General features: G+C 51.3%; 1 protein-coding gene and 1 pseudogene across 2 annotated transcripts in view; both read left to right on the top strand.

Moving 5' to 3' along the window:
• LOC120320056 overlaps positions 1 to 12,801 on the top strand; it is a 164,849-nt pseudogene that overhangs the window by 72,405 nt on the left and 79,643 nt on the right.
• Positions 418 to 12,801, top strand: part of LOC120320055 (H-2 class II histocompatibility antigen, E-S beta chain-like) — a 31,951-nt gene continuing 19,567 nt past the window's right edge. Inside the window, exons 1-6 of one of the 2 annotated variants that reach the window (XM_039369478.1) lie at positions 419 to 617; positions 3,149 to 3,421; positions 8,222 to 8,503; positions 8,662 to 8,775; positions 9,014 to 9,037; positions 9,637 to 10,020. In XM_039369478.1, the coding sequence (XP_039225412.1) occupies positions 524 to 617; positions 3,149 to 3,421; positions 8,222 to 8,503; positions 8,662 to 8,775; positions 9,014 to 9,037; positions 9,637 to 9,650 (801 nt within the window). In that variant the 5' untranslated portion in view covers positions 419 to 523 and the 3' untranslated portion in view covers positions 9,651 to 10,020. Of the gene's footprint in view, positions 618 to 3,148; positions 3,422 to 8,221; positions 8,504 to 8,661; positions 8,776 to 9,013; positions 9,038 to 9,636; positions 10,021 to 12,801 lie in introns of those variants that run through there. The other variant, XM_039369479.1, reaches the window with a different exon arrangement.

Raw genomic sequence — 12,801 nt, 5'->3', positions numbered from 1 at the left:
GGGGGCTTCCTGCCCCCAAACTGAGCCGGGTGAGCCCAAGAGGAGCCCTCAAGCTCTGGCTCCACTTTGCTCTAGGCTCCCTCTGGGAACTGAAAGGGCATCTAGTCCACCCCTCCAGACACCCAGAGAAAAGGAGGCTCTGGTTGAGAATCACGAGGGGGGGCGCAAAAGGAAGTCCTCCCTCCCCTCCGGAGCTGGCATGAAACGCCCCCCTAAAAGGCAGCTCCCCCCCCCGACTGAAGGGATTGTTCCCCCCCCCCCACTTTCTCGGCTTCTCTCTCTGCGCCGAACTATCTCCTCCATCGGGCGAAGTCAAGGGAGGCTCTGCCCGGAGACCGATGACGCTGCAAAAGGGAGAAATCCCATTGGGCCTTCCGCTTTCCTGGGCCCTCCCAGTTCCGAAGTTCGAGCGAAACGCTTCCTTCTCCCCCCCCCCAATCCAGCCCCCGATTCCGCCTCTGGGGCTGGGAGCCTCCGCGTCTCCGTCTCTCGTCTCTCTGGGGGCGCTTGTGGGGCGGCGTCCATGGGCTCCGCTGGGCTCCCCCTGATGCTGCTGCTGCTGCTGGCGGGGGCGCTGGATCGGATCCCCGGAAGCGAAGGGGGGAAGGAGACCCCCGGTAAGGAGGGGGCTCAGAGGGGGGAGGAGAGGGGCTGGAACCCCAGTAGGGGAAAGGGGGTGGAGGGCAAGAGAGACGGGAGCCTGCAGGAGCGTCGATCTCCGCGTGGTCTCCTCCCCCTCCCTCAGGAGGACGGAGAGGGGTCTCGGGAAAGTAACCAAGTTGGGTTAAGAGGCAGCTGGGCTCCTCTCTCGCCCCCCACCGTGGCTTGCGCACCCCGAATTAGCTCCTGACCCCCAAAGTTTCTTGCAACGAAAGAGGAAGGAGACGGGAAGCGAAAGTGAAAGAGGGAAACTGAGGCATTTTCAGAGCTGAATCCACAAAGGCCAGCAAAGAGAAGGGATCGCCGGAAGCGAAGGGGGGAAGGAGACGCCCGGTAAGGAGGGGGCTCGGAGAGGGGCTGGGAGGTGCTGTCAGGGCTCCTGAGGGGGGGAGAAAGGGGCTGGGACCCCTGAAGTAGGGAAAGAGGTCGAAGGCAAGAGAGGCGTGAGACTGCAGGTGCCTCGATCTCCGCGTGGTCTCCCTCCCTCGCCGCATTTTCCCCCGCAGGGCGAAGAGGGAGCCCCCGTTCCCTAATTATGGCCGAGGTGGGCGAGGGTCGTGAGAAGGCAGCCGAGATGGGATAAGAGGCCGCTGGACCCCGTCTCTCGCCCCCCCCCGTGGCTGGGTGGACCTTGCGAACCCCAAATTAGCGCCTGAGCCCCAACGTTTCTTGCACTGAAAGAGGAAGAAGACGGAAAGCGAAAGCGAAAGAGGGAAACTGAGGCATTTTCACACCTGAATCCACAAAGGCCACCAAATGTATAAGAAAAAAGACGCTTTTTGGCAAAAGTGTTTTTGCAACCTCAGTTTTTCTTCTGAACCTCCATTTTTTTAAGGGGAGGGAAGAGTTGAGCTGGATTTCTTCTTGGGGGAGACTCTGAATTTGGGGAGGACCTGGAGGGGAGGGGGGAACTGAGGGAGAAGTATATTGGGGGCGTCTGAATTGCTCCCCTAAATTGGCTACTCAAAACGATTTTTTGGGTGAGGGGGGCTGGAGACCCTCCCTTTGAGGTGGTCTTGGGGGGCTGCAGGGGGACAGAAAAGAGGGCTAAACCCACAAATCATGCAAAGGCAGCCAGTAGGAGTGAAGTTGATGGGAAAGAAAATTTGGGGGTAACTAGGGAATCTGGGGGGTTCTCTTCTCCCCACGATCCCCAGACCCCCAACCCATCTAGGTCAAATTTGAGCAGCCCCCCCTCAACAGAGTGGGGGGAGGGAAAGGACCCCCCATCTCCTGCCCACAACGGGGTCCTTTCGGCAGCTCCAGGAAGGCTCCCCACTCCTTTGCCCCTCCAATTCAGGGGACCCTGAGGACCCAGATAAACCCCTGGGGTCCTCAAGGACCCTCAGAGAACCAGAGATCGGCTTTCAAAATGACAGCAAGGAACATCCGTCCTTCCACCCTCCACCCTTCAGTCAGAACTGAAGAAGCTTCTGGGATGAGAAGCGAAAAGTCTTCAAGGGGAGAACCAGGAAAGTCCAGCTGCCCTTTGGGCCAAGCGAGACCAGGGGGAGGGAGGGTCTCAGGAGAGACCCCCCCAGCTCCCCTCAGCCCTTCCGAAGTCTCCAATATCCCAGCCTGGGCTCCCCGGGGGGGGTCTTAAGGGAGCTTAAAGGGGCATCTAGTCCACCCCTGCAAGCACATAGAGAAAGGGGGACTGTGGTTGAGATTCATGGGAGGGGGCAAAAAAGGAAGTCCACAACCCCCCGGACACCCCCCTAAATTTGCAGACCCCGAGACTGAAAATCTTCCCCTCCCTCGCCTTCTCCGCTTCTGTTGGGAGGGATATTGGGGGGGGTCTGAGTTGCTCCTGCAAACTCCCCCTTTAGTGAAGGGGTCTGGAGCCCCTCCCTCTGAGGTGGCCTTGGGGGACTGCAGGGGGGTCTTTTGGGGAGGGACAGGAAAGAGGCCTCGAAAATCATCTTCAGCCCCATAAGGCAGCTTATGGGGCTGAAGATGGGGGCAAGGGGGGGGGAGAAGAAAAGGGGATGTGGGGCTTGAAGGGCAGGGAGAGCCCAGGAGCATGGGTGTGGGTATCCTGATTGTGTCCCCGCCCCAAAGGAAGAGGGAGAGGGAAGCATGGACCCAGCCCAGGGGGGGTCTCTTCCCTCCCCCCATATTTCCTGCTAGTTTGGGGGGGCAAAGAGGCCCCACCGGGATCCAAGGTTCCTCGCAGACAGAGCGAGTGCTGGACCAGCTGAACTTCTGCCTGCCTTTTTCTACCCTGGGGAGAAGGAGGCGGTCCCTCAGGAAGCTCCTCCCCTCCCTCATTTTCCTCCCCTCCCCCGACCCCCATTAAGGGAGGGGGAATCCCGCTGGGACCGACGGTTCCCCATCCCTCCTCCAGGGGGCGCCTTTTGGTAGCCTCTCGCGGCAGGTCTCCCTCCCCTCCTCTGACAAGCCTGTGTCCCTCCTCTAGGAGAGGCTGGGAACCATGGACCGTGGAGTCCCTCCTGACCCCCCCCCCTCCTCCTCCTCCTGCCCGCAGCCCATTTCCTGGTCCAGGTGAAGTTCGAGTGCCATTTCCTCAACGGGACGCAGCAGGTGCGATACCTGTACAGGAACCTCTACGACCGGGAGGAGTATCTCCGCTTCGACAGCGCCCGCGGGGAGTACGAGGCCGTCACGGCGTTGGGGAAGGTCGATGCGGAGACTTTCAACAGGGATAAGCGCCTCCTGCAGTACCAGAAAGCCTCCGTGGATGACTATTGCCGACCCAACTACGAGGTTTCCCAGAGAAATTCTGTGGTTGGCCGGAGAGGTGAGTGGGGGAGGGGGAGTTCCATGGGGGGGGGGGAAATGCCGGGGCCCCCCCTTTTCCTTTCATTTCTTAGGACTCTCCAGTTTCCTCCTTCCCTTACATACTCAGGAGGGACAGTGTTTAATATTTATTTGTTATGTATGTCGATTGCTGTGGGTCTGAACATATGTTGCACGTAGGTTGTTTTTAGGGTGTGTCATGCATGTCTTTCACTTTGAGAGCGGGCAACTCAATTTCGTTTTGGATGTGAGCCGTTGTGCCCACAGTAAAAAAATGACAATAAAGGTTATCTTATTATCTTATCTTATCTTATCTATTCTCTACTCTCAGATTTATGAAATTTACTCATTGGTATTTATTGATATTTATTGATACTCCTAAACCGCCCCCCTCAAAGCGGGGATCTGCATGGCCTACACTATAACATCACCCCTAAATAAAAATGTATAACAAATAAGCTTTAAAATTAAATTACACTTAAAAAGTTTAAAATTCTACAACGATGACCATGAAACATGCCAAAGGGAAGAAATAGATTCCTCTCCTTCCCATCCCTCCCATCATCTTCCTTCTCTTCCCAAGGTCCAAAGTTTCCCCTGCCCAGAAAAACTTCTTTCCACAACATTATACCAAATATTATATTTTTCTTTGGGGGGGAGGAATCCAGCAAGGTCTCTCTCTTTCCCAGTATATAGAGATATTTCAATATAATCTATATACTATATACCATTTCAATATAATATTTTAAATTAATAAATCAATAATATTTATTGATTTATTTATCAACTTTTAAAACTATCTGTCTTTTTCACAGAGGAACTCTGGGTGGTGTACAGATAAAACATCAAACCACCAAAATAGGCTATACAATTGAACATCTAAAAGGCAGGAACTGTTAAAAGTCAGTGGGAAAAATTCATTAAAAGCATCCTTTTCTCTGCCCCCCCCCCAGCAAAGCCCCAGAGCCGCATTTTGACCCCTTTCCAGAAGGCCGGGGGGGGGGGGGGAAGAGGCTCCCTTCACCTCTGGGGCCTTTGGGATTTTTGAATTAAATTGAACTTCCAAAGGTCTGGAAAAGGGAATTAGTGAAGGCTCTTTTGTCTGCTGTGTCCTATTCACCTTCCAGTTCATTCTATTTCTTATTCTTTATTCAGCGTCATTTGTACCTTTAAATCCAACAAACAAATAATGGAAGCCAGTTAGAATTCATAATCACCATTCAATGTTTAAACTAAAATGTAATCCACAATCACAGGGAATCCTAGTCTGGTGTTTGTCTTGAGCAGAAGCTGATTCAAAGGCTGAGAAACTTGGTTCAGCCAATTTTGGGGGTCTGGGAAAAAAGTCCCCCTGGAAACTCCCTTTTTGGCCACAGACTCGGCTTCACCTGCAGCCAAATCGCTTCCCTCTTCACACCTGGGAAGGTTTCTGAATTGGGGGAGGGAGTCCCAGAACACCCACCAAGATAAAAATTGGATTTGGGGTCATAAGAAACACATCCCACCTTAATTCAGCCCTGACATGGCGCCATGGAATCATGGATAGTTGAATTCTCTCATCCAGATTCCTTACAAATCGCCTACCTTTGTTTTTCTAATTTTATTTCTTTGTATATATAAAAAGCCTTATTTATTTCTATCAACTGATAAGGTTTCATTGTGCAAAACAAGAGTTTTATCTGCAGTTGTTGCCATTTGGCCTTTACAGGGAAATTATATTCCTTTGGTAGAATCCAAAGTCTTTAAAGCATCATTACTCAAAAATTGGATCAATTTAATATTCCCATTGTGAGCCCAGGGTCTCCAAAAATAAAACGCTACCAAAGAATTAACTAAGGTCTTTCTTCCACAAGAGAAAAAGCGCCAGATCCCAAGAGAAAAAGGCATTTTACCAGGTGAAGCTGGGCATCTGCTCCTTCCGGAAATTATGGAATATTTAAGGAGAACCGACAGAGATTTTGTTCTCTGCATATTCAGTCTGGAATTCATTTTTTCTCCTAAATTCTTCCCTGCAAACCTAGGAGGATAATTAACTGTTCATAAAAAAAATCCCGACCAGATCCCAGGACTAAATTACAAATAACCAAACCTTTAAAAATTACACGTTCTTAAACTTTATATAATGAGCTGTTCATCAGGGAATCCCTCAAAGGAGAGAAACGTTGTTAGCAAAAGTTCTCTGATCTGGAGTGGATCTAAGAAGGACCCTCTTGGGGGGGCTCACTCAGCCCCGCCCATTAATCCACCCAACAGTTGTGCCATTTGCTGAAGGAGGAGATCAAGAGGGATCCCTTCTAAGGCTCTTCTGTGATCCTGGGATCTGCCTGATCTCCTCAGTCACCAGCTGCCCCCACCTTCCCTTTCCTCAAGATCCCCCCCAGATCCTTTCCCCCCTCCCTGTCCGGAATGGGGCAATTCACTGCAGGACAATTCAACGATTTTGTTCAATTATTTAAAATAATTTTTAATTTTTTTTTAAATTTTTGTCCTTCACATTTCATTTTCCTCCTCCCTCAGCCTCCTTCCTTTCCTGATTCTCTTTCTCCTTTTCTTCCATATTGTGTAACTTTTGTGCTGCGTTGAGTTGGCTGAGTTGTCCTAGACCCCTCCCTGCCCCCCACCCAGGTAGGAGGGTAGGACCCCTCCCCACCTCCCTCCCCAGGGGAAATGGGGCTGGGAGGGAGGCCGGAAGCTGCAGGGAGAGGTTGGGGGGGGGGAACCTGGGCAGAAAAAACCAAAGGTTCAAGTACAGATTAGGCGAAGTCTGGCTCAAAATCAGGGGGTCCTCATGGGGAGCCTCACACTGGAGGTAGTTGTTGAATTCAGAGGCAATCCCCCCTCCCCCCTCACACCTCCTGTTCCTCCCCATCTTTTAACTATAATTTTATCTTGATTGGGAATTCCATTTTGATTGTTATAGAAATATTTATCTGTTAGGACATTAATGTTCTAATGCTGTAAGCCAGGGCTTTTCAACCTTTTCACTGACTGTACCACTTTTACAATATATGGCAATATTCGAGTACTACTTAGCAAGGTGTCAAACACTTGATGACCAAAAAAAAACCTGTTCAAAGTTGCAATTCCTCTAAAATGACTTATGGCCATTTTTCACACTTATGACCATTGCAGCATGCCCAGGGTCATGTGATTTATATTTGGATGCTTGGCAACGGATTCATATTTATGATGTTCACAGTGTCTCAGGGTCATGTGATCCCCTTCTGCAATCTTTTGACAAGCAAAGTCATTGGCAGGTGGCCAAGTGCGAAGGCGGGACTTCCTTCCCTCTCTCCCTCCTTCCTTGCCTCCCTATTTCTCATTCCCATCTCCTTCTGAAGGAAGAATTTGACCGCCCCCCTATTTCCCTTCTTCCATAGATTCATTGAACAAGGAAAAGCCTCCAGAGACAGAAAAGACAAGCCATTGAGGGAACTAGCTTAAAAAGGCTCATTCCCCTTTAAGAATTAGTTACTGGCTAGAAAGGAAAGTTAAGGAGTGCAGTCGGCACTTAAGGAAGAAAAAAAAATGTAGTACTACTGCTGGCTAAGGCAGCCTCCCCAAATGGCTCCATTCCTAAGTAAAGGAATGCTACAGGCAAAATACATTCAGGAGAAAAATACTTCAAAATCCCTTGCAGCAAAACTTACACCTAACAATAGCAGAGCAGTAGAAGCTAACGGGAGACATCAGCCATCAGCCAAATAGAAATTGCCAAACACTCCTTAAGAACACAAAGCCCTCATTGCACAAATCCCAGAACTTCAAAGTCACAAAAGCACAAAAGAATCCTTCCACTCTCCATCTCCCTCCTTGCCTCACCTCCAGCGGGTGCTGCCTTTGTTCATTGCTGCCTTTCTTCATTCCTCATGGAGGGCAGCCCCTCCTCCCTACGTTCCTTTCCTCTTGGTTGCTGCCAGCAAAGATGGCTGCCACAGAAACTGTAGATCTAGTGGCCAGACTGCTTGATCTCCTCTCCTCTTCCCCTTTCTCCTTCTTCTTTTCATTCCGTGCAGCTAGAGCTGACTCCACCTCCTCCCAAGGCTGCTTCTTTTTCTCTCTCTCCTTTTCCTGGCCCAAACTGCCTCCTTTTATAGCCTCTCCTGTCTCCGTGCCCTTTTCCTCCTTTCTCATGGGGGAGGGGGTGAACCTGAAATGAGCCTGGGGCCTTTGCCTCGCCCCAGCCACTCTGCAGCTCCAGAGGACTCTCTCACAGTAAGTCCTTGCTTGCGTGGCTTGTTCCCTCCCCCACTACACTTGGCTGGGCAGGACAGCATACCATCTGCCTTGTGCTCATGTACCACAGGTGGTACACGTACTACCACTTGAAAAGCCCTGCTGTCAGCTGCCTAGAGTCATTTTATCATGAGATGGTGGCAAACAAATTTAATAAATAAATAAATGTTCCGGTATTCTACCTATTTTTTTAAAAAATGTGGTTTTCTTTTGAATGGGATCCCTGCAATTCTCCAAAACATGCTGTGTGTGTCTTCCCCATCTTCTGGGTCTCTTTTCTTTTCCCCCAAATCTGGCAGGAAATTCCTTCCATCCTGGGGTGTTTCCAGTATTTATTCCTGTTGGACTTGTGCAATTTGATGATGGAAACTGATTCCCACTGGGAACAATTTAGGTTTTTCCATCTTTCAGGATCCCGTTTAATTTCTTGCTGCAATTTGCTTTGGAAATGACTTAAAACAAATAATATTTTCAGGACTGAAAAGGGCTCTTGGCCTCAACTAACCCACTTGGTTTCCTGTTCTGACCCCTCCTGTGTCTCCTTCATATACCTCCTCCCCTCCAGCCAAGCCCACCGTCTCCATCTCCCCCACCAAGCTGGATCCCGCTTCCCCCAACACCATCCTCCTCTGCATCGCGAGGGGCTTCTACCCCGTGGAGATCGAGGTCCGGTGGCTGAAGAACAGGCGGCTGGAGGAGGAGGGTGTGGCCTTCGGGGAGGAGCTCCAGAACGGAGACTGGACCTACCAGCTCCAGGTGATGCTGGAGACCCAGCCCCAGCGGGGGGACGTCTACACCTGCCAGGTGGAGCATGCCAGCCTGGAGGCCCCCATCACCGTCCAGTGGGGTGAGCCCCCCTCCCTCCCCTCCTGGTCTGGGGACCACATCCTGCCCTGAGAAGGGGGCAGAGACCCTCCCTGTGGGGGGAGCTGGGATGGACCCTCTTGGGTGGGGGAAGCTGGCCCTGATCCTCCTATTCAGGAGAGGCTCCTTCTCCTTCCCCAGAGCCCCGTTCCTCCAATTCTGCCAGGAGCAAACTCTGGACCGGGGTCGTGGCAGCCGTGATTGGGATGATCTTCTTTGCCATGGGGCTCTCCCTCTACCTGAAGAGCAAGAATGGTGAGTCTGGGCGGCTGGATGAGAGATTGTGGGGAGGGGACCATCCAGGGGAGGCCTCTCAGCAAGTTTAGAAGATGGCAAGGAGGCCCCCTTGGAAATTTGCTTGGGAAATTCTGTTCTCTGAGAGTGTACTGTATAAGTGAGCATCGTGCAACCTATTATGGGCTCTCGATGGGGAGCCCCCCCCCAAGTCCTCCAGCCCATGAAGGGTTCTGATTTGGTCTTTTTCTCATTCCAGCAATTCCCATCCAGCCTCCTGCAGGTGAGTTTATCCCCAAGTTATAGATGTTTCTTTAACATTCGTTAAATGTTTCTTTAAAAAAAAAAAAAAGTGCCTGAACAAAACCTCCTAGCTGTGGATAACACAAATTTTTGAAATTTTGGGCAGCTTTTCATTACAGAGACCTGAAAACAGTGCAATCAAAAACAAACACACACACATAAACATTAAAATCTGGCCCAGGATGTTTCTAAGTTTTGGGAAATTGCAAAAGAGAAGGGAAGTCTCCTTGTGACATTTCACACAATTTCTGGCAAAGCGACACCAGCTTTGCTACCACTCCCCATCTTCTTTGTTAATATGAAACGTCTGGGGGGGGGCTCCTCTCTTGATTAACTCCCCAATTAAGTCAATTGGGGGAAATTCCATTAGTCCCGAGAGATGAATTGCTGATCCTTTTCATCCTTTTCCTCTTTGAAAAAGAGGGGGGGACACTCCCTCACTTTGTTCCTACTCATCAACCACCCCCCTGCAATGTGGGACTGTTTGGGGGGGGGGTGGCTGAAAGAGAGGAATAATAAGCTACTTACACTGGCTTCACTTTATTTTCTAACTTTCTCCCCATCTCTTTTTTTCTACAGCACTCATGAATTAAATCTGCCCTCCTTCCTGCTTCCTTGTGGGAAAGGAAGGGGCTTTTTTCCATTAGCTGATGAATTTCTGTCTCTCTTTTGCAACCTCTGAAAAATGGAGGGTCAAGATTTTAGATTGGGGGGAGGAGGAGAATGGCAGCCTGGAGCCTCTCCTGCTGAGACCCCTCTGGCTTTCCTTTGAAGGCCCCTCTTTCTTGTGAGGGAGCGGTGGAGACCATCTAGACTGATCCCTGGGACTCTGGACCTGCCTGTCAGTCCAGACACCCAAATCTGTCCCGTCTTTAAATCCACAGCAGCTTCATCTTCATTACTCTTCATCTGAATCCCTTCCCTTTGCTTTGCTGTAAAAAAATAAACTTTGTAGGAAAAATCCTGGAATTCCTTCTTCCTTTCTTTCTCTTCCTCCTCCTCTTTCCTCTCTCTTCCCCGCAGGAGGGTCCTCCCTTCTCCCCTTCCCCAGATTGACACCTCCCCTGCCTCTGGATCAACCATCCCAGCTACTTCAGGTCCGAAGTCAAAACTGGTTTGGGAGGAGGGTGGGCAGATCCAGGGAGGGGAAGGGGCAGGACTCCCTTCCTTCTTGGGGGCCCCCTTTCTCTGCTTCTCCTCAACCCTACTTTTGAGAACCAGGATGCCAGGAGGCGTGGTCCCCTTCAAGCACTTGTGGGGAGCCATTGGGGGACACCTGAGACTCCCCCTACACTCACCCAGCCATTTGTGCCATTTCTCTCCTTCACAGCTGGAGGGTCCTGCCCCATTTTGGCACCCAACGCCTCCCTCCCTCCACCTGAGACCCCAGAGGCCTTTTCCAGGACTGCCCACCTATCGCCACTGCCACCCCACAGCCCTTCCTGCCTTCGGATCCGAAGCCCCCTCCCTCTGGGTAGAGGAGACCCCTAGAGCAGCCTCTCCTGCACAGTTGGAGGGTCCTCCTGCTTCATGTCCTGGGTGGAGGACCCCGTCCTGATCCGATGGTCCCCAACAGAGGGAGTCCTGTGCGAGTCTCACGTGTGGCCCCCAACAGGAGCTCATCTGAGACCCCCCCTCAGAAAAGGCCCTGAGTTGTCCTGTGGCCAATGTCCTTGATCTTTGGGAAGGTTGCCCTGATGTCCATCCCCCTGGACTGAGGGCTCCTGGGCAGGGGGTGTTGGGAAGGGTGTCTTCCCCAGGGCCTCTTGGGGCCAGAGCAGAAAGTCCAGCCGAAGCCATTCCTGGTGTAGGAGACATTTGGCATCAGGGGGGAGGGAGGGAGAGCAGCTCTGCGGGAGAGAGGAAAGATCAAGGGGGCAACTCTGAGTGGAAGACCCCTCCCTTCTCCCCAGCACCCCTAGATGCCCCTAGATAGCTCTCCCACTGAACCTTGCCCCCTCCGGAAGTCATCCAGAGGATGGTTCTGTCGAGAGAACTTTGGATTCTTGGACTATGGTCTACATCAGTGTTTCCCAAACTTGACAATTTTAAGGCATGTGGACTTCAACTCCCAGAATTCCACAGCCAGCATTGCTGGCTGTGGAATTCTGGGAGTTGAAGTCCACATGCCTTAAAATTGTCAATTTTGGGAAACACTGGTCTACATGACCCACATGAGGAGCTTCTGGCAGGGGATGAGCTACACTTCAGAAGAACTGAGAATGTCATTTCTCTCTCTCTCTCTCTCTCTCTCTCTCTCTCTCTCTCTCTCTCCCCTCTCTCTCCCCATCTCTCTCTATCTTTCCTTCCCTCCCTCTTTCCCTCCCTCCCACTCTCTCCCTCTCATTTTTATCATTTCTTTGTCGATCTCTCTCTCTCTCTTATCTTATCTATCTATCTATCTATCTATCTATCTATCTATCTATCTATCTATCTATCTATCATCTATCTCTTCTTTTTTCTCTATCTTCTATCTATCATCTCTCTCCCCCCCTTCTCTCTCTAACTATATCATCTATCTACCAAATTTATATAACCACCCATCTCACAACAAGTGACTGGGTTGGATACACAAAGCTAAACACAGGTATATGCATGACATTATTAAAAAAACATTAAAAACAATAAAAAAGTTTTAAAAGAAGAGTCAGTTTTTTCAGTGCCCTTGTAACTTTGAACAGCCGTGAAATGAACCGTGGTTTAGTCCTCACCATCCCCAGCGCTTTCACTGGTGGGGAAAAGACCAGAGATCTCCTTTAACCGGATAGGCTAATGATGGTTACCTGCTGTCAAGTTGGTGTCAACGTTTAACCCCCCCATGGACAGACTTTCTCTGGGGAGACCCTCCCCCCACTCCTCCAGGTCCTCCCTCAGCATCCCCCTCCCCCCACTGCAACAGAGCCCCTCCCCCTCCCTGCTTCTCCTCCTTTTCCTCTCTCTCCTTCCCTCTTTCCCGACATCAGGAAAAGCCCCCCCTTTCTCCCTACCCCCAGAGCCCAGTCTCCCCGTAACGTGTGGAGGGGGAGAATCGGAGCCTTTGGGTCCTTTGGGGGACGTTTCCCCAACCCTCTCTCGGTTTCTTCCGTGGGCTGTCCGGGGTCTCTTGGGGGGTCGGGAGGGGCCCCTCAGCCTCTTCCGGGGGGGGGAGTGCAGAGGACCGAGGGGGCCGCCCCACCCGGAGACTCAGCCACGGGGCAGAGCCGGACAGTCCCGGAGCTGCCCCGGGGAAGAATCCGGGCTTGTTGCCTGCTGGATCAGGGCCAGTTCCTCGGTTCCGCTTCGGGGGAGCCCAGCGCTTCAGGCCGGGGGCGGGGGGGGAGCGAAACTCCAGCACTTCTCCAGCTGTTGTGGGTTGTGTAAACAAACAAAGTTCCTCTGTGGTGTTTGTGTGTGGAGGTGTGTGTGGAGGGCTGGGGTTGCAGGAGGAACTCAGAGGAAATCAAACTCTTGCTGGGGAAACATGAAAAGAGGACAGGAGTTCTGCTCTGATCAGGCGCTCCCTGGATCTGGGACCCTCTTTGTGTGGCTGGCTATGTATACACAACTGTTGTGCAGTGGGGTGAGCCCCTCCCCTCCTGCCCTGAGAGTTTCTCCTCAACTGATAGATGTTCCTTTAACATTCATTAATTGTTCCTTTAAAAACAAAAGATTTCCTTGCTGTGGATACAGCAGATTTTTGAAACTTTGGGCAAAAAAGAACTTGGACACAAAAGAGGGGATGTGGAAACCAAACACGGGGTCTGT

This window comes from Crotalus tigris, unplaced genomic scaffold, assembly GCF_016545835.1.
Source record: "Crotalus tigris isolate CLP2741 ecotype Arizona unplaced genomic scaffold, ASM1654583v1 scf7180000021153.787222678:297777, whole genome shotgun sequence".
Taxonomy (NCBI): Eukaryota; Metazoa; Chordata; class Lepidosauria; order Squamata; family Viperidae; genus Crotalus; species Crotalus tigris.
The sequence above is the reverse complement of the archived record's forward strand: the minus strand, read 5'-3'. Positions and strand labels throughout refer to the sequence as shown.